This window comes from Zea mays, chromosome 8 (genome assembly GCF_902167145.1).
Source record: "Zea mays cultivar B73 chromosome 8, Zm-B73-REFERENCE-NAM-5.0, whole genome shotgun sequence".
Classification (NCBI taxonomy): Eukaryota; Viridiplantae; Streptophyta; class Magnoliopsida; order Poales; family Poaceae; genus Zea; species Zea mays.
The window spans coordinates 163,053,025-163,072,260 of record NC_050103.1 but is presented as its reverse complement, the minus strand read 5'-3'; the positions used below and the strand labels follow the sequence as shown (position 1 = coordinate 163,072,260).

At 45.4% G+C, this 19,236-nt stretch overlaps 4 protein-coding genes, 1 non-coding gene and 1 pseudogene across 9 annotated transcripts; 4 read left to right on the top strand and 2 right to left on the bottom strand.

Moving 5' to 3' along the window:
- Positions 1 to 841: 841 nt before the first annotated feature.
- LOC100382482 (Protein COFACTOR ASSEMBLY OF COMPLEX C SUBUNIT B CCB3 chloroplastic) lies at positions 842 to 1,821 on the bottom strand. The gene is made up of 2 exons (NM_001175221.1): positions 1,710 to 1,821; positions 842 to 1,624 (listed from the first exon to the last, which is right to left on the bottom strand). Exons 1-2 carry the CDS (start codon positions 1,818 to 1,820, stop codon positions 1,079 to 1,081), a joined length of 657 nt encoding a protein of 218 aa, NP_001168692.1. The 5' UTR covers position 1,821; the 3' UTR covers positions 842 to 1,078.
- A 168-nt stretch (positions 1,822 to 1,989) lies between these two features.
- On the top strand, positions 1,990 to 6,893 carry LOC100384208 (uncharacterized). Of its 4 annotated transcripts, NM_001362274.1 has the most exons (13): positions 1,996 to 2,120; positions 2,224 to 2,418; positions 2,518 to 2,814; positions 2,922 to 3,089; positions 3,799 to 3,966; positions 4,091 to 4,171; positions 4,281 to 4,347; positions 4,565 to 4,662; positions 5,368 to 5,440; positions 5,538 to 5,608; positions 5,691 to 5,740; positions 6,196 to 6,308; positions 6,405 to 6,766. In NM_001362274.1, exons 1-13 carry the CDS (start codon positions 2,058 to 2,060, stop codon positions 6,449 to 6,451), a joined length of 1,491 nt encoding a protein of 496 aa, NP_001349203.1. In that variant the 5' UTR covers positions 1,996 to 2,057; the 3' UTR covers positions 6,452 to 6,766. The 4 variants fall into 4 exon arrangements, 2 of the variants coding, with proteins under 2 accessions (XP_008655317.1, NP_001349203.1); XR_556812.3 differs by lacking the exon at positions 5,691 to 5,740 and having other exon boundaries at positions 1,990 to 2,120; positions 5,538 to 5,647; positions 6,405 to 6,875; NR_156724.1 differs by lacking the exon at positions 4,565 to 4,662 and having other exon boundaries at positions 5,363 to 5,440; positions 6,405 to 6,759.
- A 4,326-nt stretch (positions 6,894 to 11,219) lies between these two features.
- Positions 11,220 to 11,918, top strand: LOC100285795 (vacuolar protein sorting pseudogene; annotated as a pseudogene). Its single transcript, NR_148421.1, has 2 exons — positions 11,220 to 11,379; positions 11,504 to 11,918. The product of NR_148421.1 is annotated as a vacuolar protein sorting pseudogene (transcript).
- A 162-nt stretch (positions 11,919 to 12,080) lies between these two features.
- TRNAL-UAG (transfer RNA leucine (anticodon UAG)) lies at positions 12,081 to 12,160 on the top strand. Its single transcript has one exon. It is a non-coding gene; the product is annotated as a tRNA-Leu (tRNA).
- Positions 12,161 to 12,721: 561 nt separating this feature from the next.
- Positions 12,722 to 14,195, top strand: LOC103637438 (late embryogenesis abundant protein-related / LEA protein-related). Its single transcript, XM_008659633.2, has 2 exons — positions 12,722 to 13,201; positions 13,304 to 14,195. The coding sequence occupies exons 1-2, from the start codon at positions 12,940 to 12,942 to the stop codon at positions 14,038 to 14,040; spliced, it is 999 nt and encodes a 332-aa protein (XP_008657855.1). The 5' UTR covers positions 12,722 to 12,939; the 3' UTR covers positions 14,041 to 14,195.
- A 1,506-nt stretch (positions 14,196 to 15,701) lies between these two features.
- Positions 15,702 to 18,961, bottom strand: LOC100282841 (bifunctional polymyxin resistance arnA protein). Its single transcript, NM_001155747.1, is given in 9 exon segments — positions 15,702 to 16,076; positions 16,152 to 16,287; positions 16,371 to 16,463; positions 16,573 to 16,674; positions 16,767 to 16,900; positions 16,996 to 17,110; positions 18,111 to 18,218; positions 18,302 to 18,394; positions 18,553 to 18,961. Coding segments are annotated over 9 exon segments (1,191 nt in total). The 5' UTR covers positions 18,847 to 18,961; the 3' UTR covers positions 15,702 to 15,960.
- Positions 18,962 to 19,236: the final 275 nt, after the last annotated feature.

Genomic DNA, 19,236 nt, shown 5'->3' with positions numbered 1-19,236 from the left:
AGCACCAAGTCCCATGATCCCATCGATCCATTGACCTCTCTCCTTCTCTAGACTAGAGTAGCAAGTAACACATGTGTTACTGTTAGCTTCGGATTAAACAGCTATTTGATTGCTGCCACTATAATCTAAAGAAACAAAATATTGTAAGAGCAGTAGAAGTCGATATTGATTAAAGCCAAGCAAATATGATGTGTTTTTTCTGTCCAATTTCGGCCCTACTCACGCCGTCTAAAATACTGTAACACTAGTGCTGAGAATTGAGAAGTGTCGAGTTGACACGATCCAGGCCCATTGTAATTCAGTTCAAATAGACCTAGGTCAAGAATACCTAAAAAACTTTCGAAGCATGCTATGCCAGTCTAAAGAGTAGAAATAGTGGTCCACTCTGATTCTAAAGCACGTCGCACTTTCATCATATCATTTCGTGCCAGCCTAAAAAGTAAAACCAGTGGCTCGGTTTAGTACTAAAGCACCTAGGGCTTTCATCGAGATATATTGTGTCACCGAAAGAGTAAAAACGGTGGCTCAGTTCAATCTTAAAGCATACATGGCTTTTCATCGAGCCGTGTCAGCCGAAAGAGTAAAAATAGTGACTCAATTTAGCCCTAAAACACGCCATACCTTTATTAGGTTGTACCGACCCAAACGTGACTTACATATTTAGACAACATAGAATTCAAATACTACAACCACACATAAAATTAGCTTATTAATTAATCATAAACCCTAAGGCTGGCGGGTCTTCGGGTTGTGCTTTAAGATCCTAATTTTCGATCATGTTTATGTTAGTAAAAAAATCCGACCCATATTTCTAGCACTACGTGATGTTAACATAAATAATAAGCCATAAAAATGATAAATTATTTATACTAATTGGTGGTACAATAATTTTTCTTCTTCTAAAATTTAGGCATGCGAAATATATAGGAATAGCGTACCAATATATAATTAAGGGCACGATAGCTGAAGACAACCTAAAATCATCTTAAAATCAAATGGATATGGCACGAAGTGTGCCCTTGTAAAAATGACTACTAATTTGTTCATCGAAGGAATGGAAGCAGAAACGCAGTGGTCGCTAGCGCTGCTGCGAGAGGAGAACGAGCAGGCCCTGTGGCCCGACGAGGATCTCGCTGGCGAAGCTGACGAGGCCGAACCAGACGACGGGCGTGACATCGACGCCGCCGAGCGGCGGGATGACCCTGCGCGTGACGGCGAGGAACGGCTCCGTGGGCGCGTACGCCACCACGTACGGGAACTCCGTCACGGGGAGCCTCGGGTACCACGACATGACGATCCGCAGGATGAACAGGAAGCCGAACGCCGACAGCACCGGCCCCGCCACGCCCGCCACCGCCCGCGCCGTCGCCGGGTCCAGGTCGCCCAGCACCGCCGCCGCGCGGTACAGGGTGTCCAGCGGCGACGTCCACCACCACGGTCCCGATTCCACCGCTCCGGCGCCTGATAAGGCGTGACACGGTAACACTGCCGTGCAGCTGCTCGTCGTCGTCGCCACGGCGGCGAGCAGGCCGCCGCGAGCTCCCGTCGTCGCCTTCGAAGGCGGCGCTAGGTGCTCGACCGGCGCATCGACGTCCACACTTTCTGACCGTGTGCCGAGTTGTTGCTATATATGAGTGGAAGAATCATGAGAGCGAAGAAGATGGAAGATCGAACTCGCAGGAATTTAGGAATAATTTAGAGCAAGCGACCTTGATGGTGGCAGCGACGACGAGGCACCTCCAACTCCGACCGGCTCGCCTGGCGGAGAAGATGGTCCTGGGCATGGAAGGCTTGGGAGCCACGAGCAAGGACGCCTCCATGAGAGGAACTGCCTCTGCCTCTGCTCGGCCTTGTGTTCGTTTGGATAAGGCTAGGACCCCACCATAAGCGAGTGCTCTTTGTACTGGGCCGAAGCCCAACCCAATAGAAAAGGAAGAAGATAAAGGAGAAAGGCCGATTAGTAGACAGTAGAACCCCAAAGCCAACCCTACGGCCCAACAATCCAAACGCCACAACCTCAACCTCCACTTCTTTTTTCCCGTCTCCCCTGAGCTCCGATGACGACGCTCTCCAGGATGCTGCCGCGGTTGCGCTCCTCCGCCACGCGCGCCCTCCGCAAGGTAAGCCACCTTCCGATTCTCCTCTCTCTCTCTTTCTATCTGTTACCGACTACCAATGCTGCTTTGGCTCACGCTTCGTCGCTCTCGACCCATCGCGCATAAGGTGTTCGGACTGGAACCCGCGGCGCCGCCGCGACGGCTCCCCGCCCCTGAAGCCTTCGTCGCGTCTGAGAGATCACTCCTGCGCCCTCTTCCTGGCCTGGACCTCCCGCCGTGCCTCCCCGACAACCTGAGCCGCAGCCCCACCCGGGTCACCACGCTCCCCAACGGCCTCCGCGTCGCCACCGAGGACATCCCGGTAATGCACAGCACCACAGCCGCTGTACCCCGCTCAAAAAATGCTTCCCCGCTGTTCCTTCTCTCTATTCTCAATCTTTGCGGGGCTCGTCGCCGGCAGGGTCCTTCTGCGTGCATCGGTTTCTTCGTCAACTCCGGCTCCGTCTACGAGTCCGGGGAGACCACCGGCGTGTCATACCTGCTGGAGAGGATGGGCTTCAAGGACACCAAGCACCGGAGCCACCTCAGCATCGTGAGCGAGCTCGAGCTTGCCGGGGCCAGCGTCAGCGTCTCCGCCTCCCGGGAGCAGATGGTCTACAGCTACGACACACTCAAGGGATACATGCCCGAGGCTCTCGAGATCCTCATCGACTGCATGCGCAACCCGCTCTTCCTCCAGGAAGAAGTCCAACGGCAGGTGACGCGTGATGGACTGGACTCTATCATCAGTGGAAGTGGTTGCTCTCTCTCGTGGTGCTCTAGTTTAGTGTTTGGTCACTCATCACTGTCACGTTGTTTTGTCAGCTGGTCCTTGCTCGAGAAGGATTCCAGGAGCTGCAGAGGAGCCCTGAAAGATTTCTCCATGAACAGCTTAACATTGTTGGATTTTCGGGTGCTCTTGCGAATCCACTAATAGCTCCTGAGCATGTCCTTGCTAGAATTAATGACAGGATTATTCAAAAGTTCTATCATGTGAGGTCCCTTTTTTTCGTATGCATTTGATTTCTGCATTCCACATAAGAATCGGCATACTGCTAATAAGTACTTCCTCTGTTCCAAATTATAAGTCATTTCAACTTTTCTTAGAGAGTCAAAGCATCACAAGTTTGACCAAGTTTATAGAGAGAATTGCAAAGATTTATAACATCAAATAGGTATTACTATAAAATACAATTAATGAAGAATCTAGTGATACTTATTTGGTGTCACAAATGATTATTTTATTATATAAATTTGGTCAAACTTGAGATGCTTTTGCTCTCCAAGAAAGTTGGAATGAATTATAGTTTTGGCGGAGTGAGTACATAGTTTTAAGTGACTACAGCTCAGCAGTATCAGATTAACCTAGTCAGCACGGAACATTTATGCATTTAAGTTATGGAAGGTACTTTGTCATTTAGGTTCATAACTTAATATTATCGGTTCCCATATACTGCATAACGGTTCTTCAACTTGTCTAATTTTAATGCTGGAATGCAACTCTTGCTACTATCAGATAACACAGCAAGACTAAGAGAATGATGCAACCATTTATTCCAAATGTGCTATTGCTCATGATATCATAGATAGCAAACATTACTAGCACATCTTTGACCTCTTGTGGTCATCTTTTCTGTTTTCTTTCCAAAAATTTATGACAAGTATTATACAAAATTTGGGAATAATGCTATGTATGTAACAGGAAAATTTTACTGCTGATCGTGTGGTTCTAGCAGCAGCAGGTGTTGATCACGAACACATGCTAGGCTATGCAGATTTTTTGTTGAAAGATTGGCACAGGGGGGCCCCAATGGAAAAGCCAAAGTCTACATATGTTGGTGGATATTCCAAACACAGAGCTTATTCAGATGTAATATGATCTTTCCACTGTATCGACTATATATATATATACACACCCTTTTTCAGTCGGTGTTTTTCTTTTGTTTTACTTCGACGTAATGGATAGTCTTTGCTCATCTTGCTGTCTTATGCAGATGACAGATGTTGCATTAGCTTTTGAAGTGCCAGGGGGCTGGTTTCAAGAGAGAGACGCCGCGATTATGACTGTCATACAGGTGCAGCTAATGATTCTGAGTTTTCTAGTAACTAGCTGGGGGTACATTGATCACAACTTACTATCTAATTGTTAATCCATGAATGTCCAAACACAATTACATTTGACAGACTTTAATGGGTGGTGGTGGTTCATTTTCCACTGGTGGTCCTGGAAAAGGGATGCATTCACGGCTTTGTAAGGCTTGAACTCTTGATGATTGTTCAACTCTTTGGATTGCTATAGAAAATGTACTCGTAAAATCTCAAAACTGTGATGCACTTCAGAATTATGTCACGTGCTGCATTATCTATATTTTTGTTTCTTTGTTTGTTTTTCTGTATTAGAGACATAGTTTTTTTGGTGGGTGAAATATTTCTGATGAAGGCTATGCTCAATTCTTGTTCCTTTGTAGCTCTACGTGTCCTAAATAAATATCACTTTGTCGAGTCCCTTTCTGCATTTAGTAATGTATATGACAACACTGGCCTCTTTGGTATCTACTTGACCACGGTGAGCTAATCTTTTCTACATGTTCTGTGTCTCGTATGTTTTCTTGATTCAATTTGTTTCTTCTTTCGACTGAAGTTTGTAAATTTGATATTTTTTGTGTGGTCGTGTTCAATGATTATGATTTTTTGAGTGGGATTAAGGTTAGGGATGAAATTAGAAATGGGGCATTTCATTTATCAGGAATCGTTCCCATAAAAATGATATTGTTTATGACTGTTGAGACCATAACCGTAATTAAACTTTTGATCTTCTAATTTCTTTTAGCACTGTATATAGTTAAATTGAAAATGTGGTGAGGGAATCATTTCTGTATAGAAATATCTTTACCGGCCATTTTCATCCCTAATTAAGGCCAGCTCTTTCGTCCTGTTTTTATCCCTACACAACTTCCAGTGGGCACTAGTTGGTCTTGATGTAGAAAATGCACAGTATGACTATGAATAAGAACAGTAGTGATTGAACTTTTTCGACATGACCATCATATGTTGCCCTACTATTTAACATGGTGGGTATACTTGTTTAGCTTTCTCACTGAAATGTATCGTTGGAGATACGTTTCACATTTTAGAGCAGTCAACAACAGCGGTTTGGTTCATGTTGCAGCTATTCTTTTGTTGAACATGACAGAATATTACCTTTTCGTCTTTGTATGGGGCTCTGATATGTGTATTATTATGATTTTTTTGCCTGTTTTGACTAGTCTAGTCACCATATCATGTGGCAAAGGCTGTTGATATCGCAATAAGTGAATTAATTGCTGTTGCAACTCCCGGAGAAGGTACGGATGCTGCCCTACTTGGTTGAAAAGCTTGGCTAATGGCTATTCTATTCATTTTCACTGCATGTTCTAAAACCTGTGCTCCGTGTATGCTCAGTGACAGAGGTTGAACTGCGACGAGCAAAAAACTCAACGATTTCATCTGTATTAATGAACCTCGAATCTAGGGTAATCATGAATCCCTGGTCCATTTCTGCTTCCTGTCAGGTATTCTTAATGAGGCTTGTCACTCTTTATTAACATACTGCAGGTAGTTGTTGCAGAAGATATTGGAAGACAGATGTTATCTTACGGTAGCAGGTAAGGGGGTGTTTGGTTTCTAGGGACTAATTTTTAGTCCCCCATTTTATTCCATTTTAGTCCCTAAATTACTAAATATAGAAACTAAAACTCTATTTTAGTTTCCCTATTTAACAATTTATGAACTAAAATGGAATAAAGTAGAGGGACTAAAGATTAGTCCCTATAAACCAAACACCCCCTAAGGGGGTGTTTGGTTTGTAGGGACTAATGTTTAGTCCCTACATTTTATTCCATTTTAGTTCCAAAATTACCAAATATAGAAACTAAAACTTTATTTTAGTTTCTATATTTAGCAATTTATAGACTAAAAAGGAATAAAATGAATGGACTAAACATTAGTCCCTAGAAACCAAACACCCCCTAAGTCTGTATGGTAGGTACTTGAGTGTTAATTTTGCAGGTGTAGTAAAATATTGATCTTTTTCTTTTCTGCTTTGTTGCCGTAACAACAGGAAGCCTATGGACAACTTCCTTCAACGTATGGAAGGAATTACTCTAGATGATGTCGCAACATTTGCCAGGAAGATGCTAGCTTCACGACCCACAATGGTTAGCTGGGGAGATGGTATGCGTTTGTTGTTGTCTCATCCTAGGTCTGAAGTATAGTTGATCTATTAACTTGAACATGCAGCTTACGACTTAATGTGATTCCTTGCTGCAGTTGACAAAGTTCCTCCATATGAATCTATTTGCAAGCGGCTACGATAAGTACCCCTACACAATGACCTCTGGTTGACTTTGAAGGATCCTTCCGTTGAAAACTAAACAATCGCTTGTATGAAGTGCCCTAGCTCAGGAACTGCTTTTCTTTGGGGCATTCAATTTAGTGAGCTTAGGATTTCAGCAGCTACGTTCAGTTGTAACTGTTCCATAGTAGATTAGGAAGACTGGCGATCATTTTTATGTCCATTTTCTGCGACTATGGATAGCAGGAGTATTCTGCTGGCCTGAATTCCCGGTGTAAACGGCTTCTGAAATTTTGAATCATTGATAAACTAATAGTGTTTGGTTTGAGGAAATTTTTATTTGTTTCATATAGAATGGAAATTGTAAACCATGACACTGATTAGTCAAATGTTCCAAGTGCAAATGACCCAAAACACTGTTGGGCAGAAGCCGATGGTGATTGCTATATACTCGTTTGGCTTTATATATACTCGTTGGGGTTTAATCTGTACCAGCTTTTACTGCTTCTACAGTGTTTTATCTTTATGGATTGCAGCCGTAGCAGTTTAAATAGTCGGCTTTAATCCTATCCTGATATGCCAAGCCCTCTCCGGTAGATCTCCTATCCTATTTTAAACTAAATCTCCTATCCTATTTTAAATTTTAATCTACATATAGTACTATATATAGTGTAAAACAATAATGCTATTTACAATGTCGTTTCCCATCAGGACCTTCCTAGTTCCTAGGTTGAATTGTCCTTTACATGGATTTCCCACATTGGAGAACATTAAGGCCCACTTTGGTAGGACTCCTTCAACGGCTTCTTGAAAAAAAATCTACCAAACGAGAGGCTCTTTGATGGGCTCTTCCTAAAAACGAGAGATGGGCTTATACTGGCTCCTATTCCATGTTTTTCTCTTCGTTGACATTATATCATTTCAACCAAATAGAGTGTTCTTTCTAAAGCTCTTTTGATAATAAGGGAGTTGTTTTCTTAGAAGAGACAGAGCCAGAAAAGAAGCTTCTACCGGCTCCTATTCCATATTTTTCTCTTCGTCGATATTATATCATTTCAATCAAATAGAGTGCTCTTTCTAAAGCTCTTCTTGATAATAAAGAAGTTTTCTTAGAAGAGACAGAGTCAAAGCTAAACCAGCCAGAGAAAGAGCCATACTAAAAGGGACCTAATTAATAAGGGCATGTTTGGGAGGGCTTCCAAACCGGCTCCGGCTCTTGGAGGAGCCCTCCCAAACGGTATAAAAATAGCTTCCAATAAAGAGCACCGAGAAGTCGAATCTATTTTTATAGCAAGGAGCCGGAGCCAAAACAAAAACATTGGTTCCTAGTGTCTCCTCCCACTCTCCGTACCTGTTTGGGAGAGCTCTCGGACAGCTCCGGCTCCATACCGGAGCCCTCCCAAACGACCGTCGAAAAATGGCTCTGCCTACAGAGCCAGAGCTGGTTTATATGGCCGGAGCCGGAGACTAGAAAAGCAGCTCCGCACGGCTTCACTGGCACACGTCCTCTCTCCTACGTTGTCCGCCGCTGTTTCTTGGGTTCGATTTGTTTCTGCGGCGCTGCGTTTGTCCAGTCTCTTCTTATATTCCCCTCGCCGCGTGAGCGCTCTCTCTTGTGGTGACGACTGGAAACAACACCAGGTACGCCCACCCGGCCACCCCTTCCTTTTCTATTGTGAAAAACTAGGCGTTTGTAATTAGGCCGTCTTGTATTTGGATTTGATCTAAAGTGTATATATGTGTTATATCATGCCTAGTATACCTCAATACATAAAATAAAAAAAAATAAGAGGAGTCATTTTACCAAACAATTTGTAAAAATACACTGACTTATTGGATGAGCTGCTCCTACCGAGTAGCTAGAGCCGAAGTCATTTTTAGAGGAGCCAGAACCCTACCAAATACCAAACAGGGCCTCCATCTCTCGCGTCGCGTCAAGAGAAACCATTTTACTAACGATTCGTTAAAAAAACACTGGTTTCTATATAAAAGCTATTCTTAAGAGAAGCTAGAGCCGAAGTTATTTTTAGAGGAGCTAAGTGCGCGTTTGGAAGTGCTCCAACTCCAGGAGTTTGCTGGAGCCCTCCTAAACAACGCCACAAAACAGCTCTGACTGAAGAGCTAGAGTCGATTTGCACTAGAAGAGCCGAAGCACCAAAAAAAAAAAAATAACTCCACGCACTGCTCCGTCGTTGTTCCTTGTGTAGCCAGACGCATACAGGTAGCGTGTTGCAGTTGTAGCAGCAAGCAAGCAAGCAGCAAGTAGTAGTGTTTCAGGAGCCGCCATGTTTCATGAAGTAGCAGCGAGCATCGAACGTTTAGCAAGTAGCAGCAAGTAGTGACAGGTTTCTGTATCAAATTCAGCAAACAGCACAAGTTCGGCAATAGCAGCAAGTTTCTAGAGAAATCCGTTTTACCAAACGATTTAAAAAAGGTATTGGTTACTTTTTTAAAGAAGTTGGAGCCGGAGTCCTCCCAACCGGAGCCTAATATGCAAATGAGATCTCTGCATTGTCAATTCCTCTACATCAAATTGGCTTCCTAATTGTCCTTCATGCTGGCATCGTAGACAGTCTTGGCAGGCACATTACAGGCTCGCCGGACTACTCGCGTTCATGTTCTCCACGAGTATTCTACTGCAGATACTGGCCTGGTACACGGGCGATCACTTATTTCAGGAGCCAATTAAGATCACTGAAAGCTTCCTATGATGCCAATTAATAACCATTACTTATGCAGTGTGCACATTACAAGTTTCGAGAATGCGAGAACTTCGCTGTTCTCTTTCCGCAATGTATGTTCCATTAGTCGTTTGTCCTGTGATTTGTGGCATAAGCATGGCACACACAGTAAAAAGAAAGAAAAGGCACACTAGTTGCTTGCCATGGTTATAGCAGCGGCATCATATCAGTCAAGTGTGCCGGAGAAAGCACCTTGCAGTCACTGCATCCACACAAAAGCTGTGTAGACAGCAGCCCCGTCGCTTAGCGGTTTACCCTAAATTTCTCCCCCTATATCCTACTCACGTGTCACGTCAACGTTCTCTTCCCCCCTATATCTCCATCCTGTACAGCGGTTCCCTCTAAATCCTTCCCCTATATCCCACTACAACCATAAAATATCATTTTCTATACCTATTTTTCACCTCTTATCAATTTTTCATCAACTAATAATTAACCGTGGGCCCACAGCACAGTAGATAGGGGAGGAAAGGAGAGCATGCTGCATTCGAGGGGAGAGAGAATACGATAGCGCGCGGTTGCACCGTAGGGGGTGCTTTAGGGGGCAGCGTTGCGGCAGGAAGCGTCTTCCTGTAGCCTCTACCGTAGGGGAGAGGGAGCTCCGGCGGGAAGCGGTGAAGAGAGTCTTAGCTGGGCCAAAATGGGTAACCGCACACGGCCCCCATTTTTCTGGGGCCTCCATTTGACGTACATGTATTGTATACTAACAGCACAAGATTTTTTTTCTATGAATCTTGTGGCTGCACTCAAAAATAGAGAACATTCAGATATTGATGGAAAAGAATTGTTTGTGGAGTTAAAACTCATCCGAGATTTAATTAAGGAATCTATGGGCCCTCTTGACATTTTGAAGCATGTGAAACATTTAGTGTGTTTTCCCAATATTGTTATTGCATACTGAATTTTGTTAATAGTTCTTGTAAATGTTGCATCTGCGGAAAGGAGTTTTTCTAAACTCAAGTTGGTCAAAACCTATTTGCGTTCTACAATGACACAAGAATGGCGACCATAGCAATTGAAAGTGATTTGTTGTTAGAATTAAAGGCATTTTCTATATCATTTTTATTCCATAAATTAACATTATGATGATGACATATAGAAGATAATTAACCATAGAAATCGTGATCTCAAATATATCCATAACAATATGGATCATGAGAACACAAAACATATGAAGCATATAAATCATATAAATATAATAAGCATGTAAACTGACTGAACAATTAAAAATAAACAGATAGAAACATAAACAACATGACTGTAAAATTAAAACAAACAGATCTATCATATTATAATAAGACAGAACATATAAGATAAAATCATTGCTACATATAAAACATCACAGATGAATATATGAAACATATATAATCTGCAGAACGTAAAACAGTAAGGAAATAAACTGATCATACCCTCCCATGCGCTCTAATGATCCAGATCCTTGTCATGTCGCCAGGAAGAAGATGTTTTGGGCAGTCGCGTAGACGCTCCCCAAAAACCTAATTGTCGATCCCTCGTGCAAGGTCTCGAACGACAAGGGTTTCGGAGGCACCTGCCCTTTCGCTGCTCTGTGCGCGCAGAGTCACGAGACAAGAATACTCTCACTTGCGGCTGGGTTGTGATTCTGAAATGGTTCTGAAGGTTTACACGGTTAGTGAGTGCTAAAAATTAACACAACCACGCCCGCCCGCCTGCCTGCCCGAGCCTGGCCGGCGGCGGTGGCGCGCGCGCGTGGCACGCCCTTGTCCGTTTCTTGACTTTTCAAGTTAGGTGGAATAATTCTCACCATATAAGTCAAGCCAAAAGACACTTGGACTTCCAATATGGTAATATTGGTATCTTCACCATTACACACTGTAGAGTTTATTCAATAAATATAGGCCAAGCCCATAAAAGATCTAACATCTGCAGATTAAGTACGAAGATCTAATCGAAGATTTTACCTCAAGAAATATTAGAAGGATTTTGTTTTTTAGCTGACCATAAAAGTATTGAACTGTATTTGATTATGTATTTTTTTTAATTTAGGGCCTCATTTATGGTTTCGCCCAGGGGCCTAAAAAATTTGAAGACGGCGCTGTAGACAGACTAGTGTGCTTTGTACAACAACTGGTGGCCCATGCTAGCAGGTTATTGCTGTTACCAATGCCAGCATGCCTGTTCTTCGGTGGTGGATCCACACACACTTCTTGACTAGCAGAGAAGGTGGAGGGTAAGTTCAGCGTTCCATGCCTGTTGGTAATGTACAACTTTCCACAGATATATAAATAATAGGCCACTGGTGCTTAGTGTGTATGATACTACTGATCAGATGTATGTGGTGGTAATAATCTCAGGTGGATCAATGCTGCGAAATTCCTGACTGGTGCGTCCGCCATGGGAAGCCTCGCTATTCCAGCAATACCGAGGCATGCTGGCCTAATCGAGACTGGGGCCATGTTCATCCAGTTCACGTCCTTCTTCATTCTTGTATGCACAGTGCTGTGCTTCCATAGGGCTACCCTGGATGAGGACTGGTAAAGATTCGCGTGAACGGAGACCCCCCGCCCCCGAACCTGGCCGCTTCTCTCCATGCTAATTAAGAACAAAATCCTGTCCGAAGCTAACATGGATCTGTGTGTACCAAGAAGCAAATTGTGTAGCCTATGTTTTGTGTAGGCTCTTGTTAAAGTGTCTACACTATCGTCTTCTTAATAGATAGTAGAGATTTGTTGTTGCATGTTTCATGAGGAAAGAACCATCCGTATTGTGTGCGTAACTTGTGTTCTGTCGCGGTCTCTGCGTGAACATATAAATGAAGTGACGAAGGGATCTTGCTCGCGTTATTTTGCTTATACATGTGGTACTTGTCTTTCTATGAGATACAAGAATGAAACAGTATTAATAAAGAAATAGAATCATATTCACAACCAAGACAGTTTGGCCGAGTGGTCTAAGGCGCCAGATTTAGGCTCTGGTCCGAAAGGGCGTGGGTTCAAATCCCACAGCTGTCAAGTTTTTTTATTATTATGCACACTTTTTTTCTCCTTTACAATATTAATGCTTTTTTGACATCCGCCTGCCGTCGACTGGCGCAGTGCATGCAGGAGGCATCATCGGCGGCGATCGAGCCCTGAAGTCGACTGGCGCAGTGCAGAATCAGTTCGCCGACGTCGACCTCCGCCGGCCCAAAGGGGTATGCGACGTCAGCGCTGGCGGTGGCCGAGGGGGACTCATCCTTGCCTTGCGGTGCGCGTCGCGGGTGCCAAGGGCGGCATGCTACGCAACGTACTATATATATGCCCAACTCGCACATACAATATGCCCGCGCGGCGCTTTGCGTCATCGACAATTCGCCATGAGACGACGTTATTGCAAGCTCCCTACACGTATGCTGCCAAGTACGGTGCCGACCGACCCACAACGGGCGCGCCGCGCACGGCGGCGGCGGCGGCGCCGGACTCGCGCTATGGTGGCGAGCTATCACGGCAAAGACCCTGCCGGTCGCCTATCTATCTATCATTTCGTTCCTGCACGCCGCGTCGACTCGTCGTTTCGTCTCGCAGCCGCAGCTGTGTCTGCGTGCCACGCGTCCACCACGACGACCCCGGCGGCGTCCACTGATCCGCCGGGACTCCCTCCATTTCTATATACCATCTCGCCCAGTTGACCCGGCCGTTTTTGTTATCTGGCCGGCGGCGGCAGTGCTGCTGCCGCGCGCGTAGTGGTGGTAGCTACATAAATACAGCAACCCTGCCCTGCACAGCTACCTCCTCGTACGTCGACGGACGCCATGGCTCCTGCCCGTCTGCTTCTGCAGTTGCTGGCTGCTATGTGCGCGGCGGCGGCGGCCACCCAGAAAGCTGATCCTGCGGCGCGCGGCTTGCGCCCGCTGCCATCCAACTACCGCGTGCTCACCCAGGGAAGGTACAAGAGGAACCAGGAGCTGACGTGCCCGGACCCCAGGACGAAGCAGCCAGGCTGCATGGTGAAGTGCGAGTCCCGCTGCCCCGACCAGTGCATCGTCGTCTGCCCCGGCTGCAAGACCTACTGCAGTACGTGACCTACACACACATACACGCGCCGTCCAGATTCAAGTCCAAAGTGAAACAGCTAGCCGCTTTGCTTTGTTTCCATCCATTTCCGATGCATGCAAGTTTGCGACTTCTACCCTGGCATGTCGTGCGGCGACCCGCGCTTCACGGGCGGCGACGGCAACACCTTCTACTTCCACGGCAGCAGGGACCGGGACTTCTGCGTCTTCACCGACGCTGGCCTCCACATCAACGCGCACTTCATCGGCAACCACAACCCGGCCACGAGCCGCGACTTCACCTGGATCCAGGCGCTGGGCATCCGCTTCCTCGCCGACCACCGCCTCTACGTGGGCGCCCAGAAGACGACCGCCAGGTGGGACAGCGACGTCGATCGCCTCGAGCTGGCCTTCGACGGCGAGGCCGTGGCCATTCCGGCGCACACCGGCGCCGCGTGGCGGCCCGCCGCGGCGCCTGCGCTCACCGTCACGAGGACGGCCGCAGCCAACGGCGTGAGGGTGCGTCTGGAGGGGGTGCTGGACGTCGTGGCCAACGTCGTGCCCGTCAGCGAGGAGGACTCCCGCATCCACGCCTACGGCGTGACGGAGGACGACAGGCTCGCGCACCTGGACCTGGGGTTCAGGTTCTTCGGGCTCACCGACGACGTGCACGGCGTGCTCGGGCAGACCTACCGCTCCGACTACGTCAGCCGCCTCAGCGTGAGCTCTAAGATTCCTGTCATGGGCGGCGCGGCCGAGTACCTCTCCTCGGATATCTTCGCCACCGACTGCACCGTCGCAAAGTTCGGCGACGACCGTCGTGCCGGCATCTCCATGCTCGCCTCTGCCGGGGCCTATTAAAGTTAGTCGGCGTCGATGCAACGAGCACCGTCACACGTACGACGCGCTTATATGACAATAATATATACATTTTGTATTTGTTTTCTGTCAGCATAGTAGTTTTCAGTTTTATCATAACAATCGACTCAATATCATGCTTTTACAACTTACACATTCATCAAAATTACAGTCGAATTTGTTTGACAATTAATCAGATGCTGCTGCTCTGTACGTATAGGGTAGGTCTCTTAATCACATGTGTTACTTCTCTTATTCTTCAATCTAGCTTCTCGATTACATGCAACTTATAGGGTCTGTTTGGTATATACTTCAGGTGCCAAAAAAATGCAGCACACTTTTGCCACGTATGCCAAGGTTATACGTTCAAATTAAGAGGGTAAGTTTGGTTTGATACCTAATTTGTCATACTTTGTCTAACTTTTCTGTCGAATGTTAGTTATTTAATTCGAACGACTAATCTTAGACAAAGTGAAGCATAGTTAGTCACAAACCAAACAAACCTTAAGTGCCACATTTTGACATGTCTAAGAAAATTTTACCGTACATTTATAAGTGATTGATGAGTGGGACATATGTAATAGGAGAAAAATCTTGCCAACAACTACTGTGGCTACAAATCAAACATGTGCCAAAGTCAGTCAAAACTGTCTAAATTTAGTCGTGGCAAAATATTGCAAGTGAGGCAACAACCAAACATGCCCATAGATTGCAAGTGAAGACCCATGCTCACTTCTGCACTATCTCAAATGCTATTGCACTACAGGAATACGTACACAGAGCGTCGACGTTTTACTTTAATAGACCGATGTTTTAATTTAAATATGTCAGTTCCTAACGGACAAATTAAGTTCGGCGTTCTTAAGCAAATTAGTATGTCGAGGCCGATGTACTTAAAATTAAGTATGTTGGTCCCATGTAGTGGACATACTTAGCATGCATGTGGCCACTAAATATGTTTATTAAAAAAAATGTGTTGCAATCCTCATGTTCATGCTCCTATATGAAAAGGTTGCCAGGGAACTCAGAGGGCAGGCTGAGCGTCCACCTGACAACCTCTTACCTGTATATCGTGCTGATAGTACAGATCCGAGAAAACCAAAATGCAGCTGGTTTGCCCGAGGAAAACCCTGTATATCGTGCTGATAGTCCTCTATATCCATCTTTTATAATCACCTCTAAAAGATTGAATCCTCTATATCTTCTTTCTCTCCAACAACGTCCTCTAAATCACGTCCTCTATACTCAAATATCTATATTAGAGTCATTTTTTATTTTTATTTTTTGTACATACATATTTGTCATACTCTCAAATATATTGTACATGTTTTAGTTTTGCTAAACCGGTTATTTAAAGTATTCAAATAGATAGAGGACCGTTTAAAGAAACTCTATATATAAAGAATTCAGTAGTGTCCTCTAAATTTAGAGAACCGTTTAGAGAACGCTGCTGAAGAGCATAGAAAATCATTTGATCCTCTATATTTAGGGTCCAGAACCTTTTAGGGTCTCTTGCTGGAGCTAGTCTATCCTCTGCAGTCCAACCTGCGCGTGGGTTTCGAACCCCACAGCCAGCATTTCTTTATTTTGTTTCCTCTCGCCCTGTTCAGATTGCAAGCAAGGTTTATATTGGTTGTTCATTCTTTGTACACAATATATATTGCTTGTTTGTTTTTAATTGTATTTTAAATAATATATAGTTTTTCAATATAAATACATATAATTGCAAGAAAAAAAACTAGGAGCAACCAAACACAGGTAGTAGTTATATCACAATAGGATAACATCCCTTGGTAGCAGACAAAACATGGGCGCGTCTAGGGCCTCAAACAGAACGATTACCGGCGTATATGTATTCTGACTTGCGAAACAGCTGCTGCGACTAGGGCTCTAAACGAGGAGCCGTCCCCAGCCAGCGCCAACTTAACTTGTTGCTGAAGCCTGCGACATTTGCCTCTTCACAGCTTCTTTGTATGTCTTGTGCTGGTACGTCAATGTTGTCTCCAGCAGATCCTTGAGAGGTGTCTTTGGGTTCCAACCTACATAATCCAGTAGGCATCTGACCATTAGTTAGGGAAAACAAGCATACCCACAGACCACCATGCACATCATACCTAGCTGCTTGTTGATTATAGTCATGTCAGGAATTCTCTTATCACTGTCATCGTATCCTTCACCGTAGAACTGACTCGAACTCACGTCGATCATAGGCTCATCCAGCGGCGCCTCTCCTGAGACGTTTGCATAGACCTGCGCGGCACAAAAACAACAGAAACTGGTAACACCCGACCATTACTTGACGGCGTCATGTCATATAAATCTAATGGCAATACCTCTGTCATCATTTGGGCCAACTCCCTAACCGTAACCTCATTGTCAGGATTCCCAACATTGAAGATGTGACCATTGGCTCGAGCAGGATTTTCCTTTTCCGCAGTTCACAACAGACAGAAAAAACACGATTTCAGCCTCGATGAATCAGGGGCATATGAGAACAAGGAGGCAGAGATGATAAAAAGGCAGGCAGTAACATACAATCATCAGCACAACAGCTTCGATGGCATCCTTGATGTATACAAAGGTTCTCTGAGACTGGCCCCCATCGACAAGCTTCAAAGGCTCTCGGCGGAGCAGATTCTGCAAAACCATGCATCTTCTCAGAAGAATGCTATGGTGCAAAATTAAGCCAACCATACTCAGAAAATAAATAAAAAAACAAGTGCACATACGTTACTGAAGCAAGCCAGCACCCGGGGTACACCCTCACTAGGACCATCGACACCAGGAATGAAATCCATCCTTGGCCCAATCCAATTAAAAGGTCTCACGATTGTGAATTCAAGGCCATTTTCTGCACCCTCAGCTGGCAGATACTCAAATCAAAATGACAAAAACATAAAAGAAGTGTTAGAACAAGAAGGCCATCAGCGGCACAGTGCAAAATTTTACTCTACTGACCAAATATAAGTCTCTCAATAAGTTGCTTCGCGCAAGCATAGGACCATCGTTGTTTCACGATTGGACCAAAAATACAGGGTGACTCATCTTCTTTCAGAACATAAAATTCAGGTTCCTGTTTGAAAGATAAAAAGACACAAACATCAGCACTGGACAAATGTCGCCAAATAATTCTGGCATGCCTAAAAACATCAATATCTTATCCTGCTGTAAAGCACTGCAAAATGGTTTAAAACGATTGTTTCTTCTACAGCATACCACACGAAGTTGTGGAAAGGTTCAGAATCCATCCTTTTATCCAACATTGATGATGCATTACAGTTCCAATTAGTAATCAGATGGGTACAATCAATAGTCTTAAGAAAAGCAGATGAACACCATAGAGTGCCAACTAAACCATTCCCATATAACTGAATGCAGAGAGCGGACTCCTTACTGGGAAAATAATCAGAATCAAAACAAAGCTGGCAGGTGGCAGCTAAACAAACACTGACCCTTGAGGGTTGCCATTCATAAATGATGCGGCATCAACAGAACTACAGAAGCAGCTTACTGTTTAGAAAATTCTAATCGGGAAGGATAGTTCCTGAAGACGGTATGTTTTTTTCCTAATTATATTTGCAAGGGGACGTGCAGCAACAGACCAACACGCATAAGCATGGCATAGCTTGAAACTTTGAACAATATACGAACATCTGGAAGGTGGAAAGAAAAATAAACGGTACTGGACAATCTACAGAGTTGGAGGGAATAGCAACACAAGGCCTCCTGAACTAGCATATGCAGTCGAGCCATAGTGTGTTATAATAATCATGACAATAACTGAGCATGACAAGAGCATGCCATCAACCAAAGGAGGCTTGATTAGAAAATCCCTCCCCAACTAACACCAAACCTATCCCAATCTTGAGACAAGGACCGTACTACAGGAGAGCCGTACTGTAAGGACAGGCACAATTATTATAGTTAAACAGCACAATTTGCACCGTATCTGCAATCCTTTTTGTTTAATGACTGACCGATGAAAACCAAAACTAAAAAGAACGGTCTGACAAGCGTGGCCAGAATGTGACTTTGGAGGGGGGTTGAGTGGATAGAAAGAAAAATCACGTCACCTTGCGGAGCGGGTGGTCTTTGGGGAGGAAGCTGCCGATGGTCTTGCCATAGACCTCGCACGTGGAGAAGTGGATGAGACGCTTGCTGTTCTCGGAGCAGTACTTGACCTGAAAAGAAGGGAAGGAAGGAAACGGTCATCAGCCATGTCAGCTGTAGTAGGAAATGCGAAAAAAAAAGATCAAGGGCCGACCACTGGGAGTGCATCGATGAAGTTGCTGTAGATGGTGTCGAGGGGGCGCGTGTTGTAGTCCGCCGGCGTGCAGATAGCCGCCAGGTTGATGGTCTTCAGATCCACCACCCAAGCAGCAGCAGGAGATGGGAAGGGAAGGAATTCTTGAGTGGGAGCAGAACTTTTTGGGTACCAAGTGCATATTGAATTATACTAGTATAACTGATGAGATGAAATCTGGGTCCCGAAATATGGTGGCAGCAGGCTCTCACCAGATCGGCCATCTTGATGAGGCCCTCGAGCCTGGAGTCATTCTTGATGTTGAGGCGGTGGAAGGAGATGCGCCCCGCGAGGTGCGGCGGCGCGGGGTCGACGAGGTGGCGGATCTTATCGCAGTATACGTCGACGGCGAGGACGACATGGCGCGTCTCGGCCATGAGCTTCTCGCAGAGGTGGGAGCCGATGAAGCCGCCGGCACCAATCATGCAGATGGTGAGGGGCGCGACGGAGTTGCCGTCCAGATCCAGGGGCGCGGCTGCCGCCGCTGGAGAGAGAGACGACGACATGTGTGTCCTCCTTCCCCTGGTCCGGTGGCACGGGACGGGGAATGCGCGCGGCTCGCTCCCCGGCACGGGGTTCTCCTGGGCAATGGGGCTTGTCGGGTTAAGAGGCGATGTCGGTGGCCTTCTCTCTCTTGTTCCTCTATCTAGAAGTAGCAAGAACAGTATGGTGTGCCCGGAGAAAGGAATCTGATGTCTGTTGTAGCTGGTTTATATATCTACAAGATTGGTATCTCCAATCAATCACAGCCTTCTCACCAGCGTTAATCTTTTTTTTGGCTAATTAGTTGGTTAACCGTACGTTACGACGGGTCACAACAATAACTACGTAAATTATCTACCAAAAAATATCAAGATTTTTTATTGGTTGTCTCTAAACGCATGGGTACCACAGGC

Excerpts from the sequence above, each read along its gene's own strand:
- LOC100382482 (NM_001175221.1), bottom strand. The coding sequence starts at position 1,820 with ATGGAGGCGTCCTTGCTCGTGGCTCCCAAGCCTTCCATGCCCAGGACC. Across the intron at positions 1,625-1,709 it reads TCGTCGCTGCCACCATCAAG|CAACAACTCGGCACACGGTC; the intron begins GTCGCTTGCTCT and ends ACTCATATATAG.
- LOC100384208 (NM_001362274.1), top strand. The coding sequence starts at position 2,058 with ATGACGACGCTCTCCAGGATGCTGCCGCGGTTGCGCTCCTCCGCCACG. Across the intron at positions 2,121-2,223 it reads CCACGCGCGCCCTCCGCAAG|GTGTTCGGACTGGAACCCGC; the intron begins GTAAGCCACCTT and ends ATCGCGCATAAG. Across the intron at positions 4,348-4,564 it reads AGGGATGCATTCACGGCTTT|CTCTACGTGTCCTAAATAAA; the intron begins GTAAGGCTTGAA and ends GTTCCTTTGTAG.
- LOC103637438 (XM_008659633.2), top strand. The coding sequence starts at position 12,940 with ATGGCTCCTGCCCGTCTGCTTCTGCAGTTGCTGGCTGCTATGTGCGCG. Across the intron at positions 13,202-13,303 it reads CGGCTGCAAGACCTACTGCA|TTTGCGACTTCTACCCTGGC; the intron begins GTACGTGACCTA and ends GATGCATGCAAG.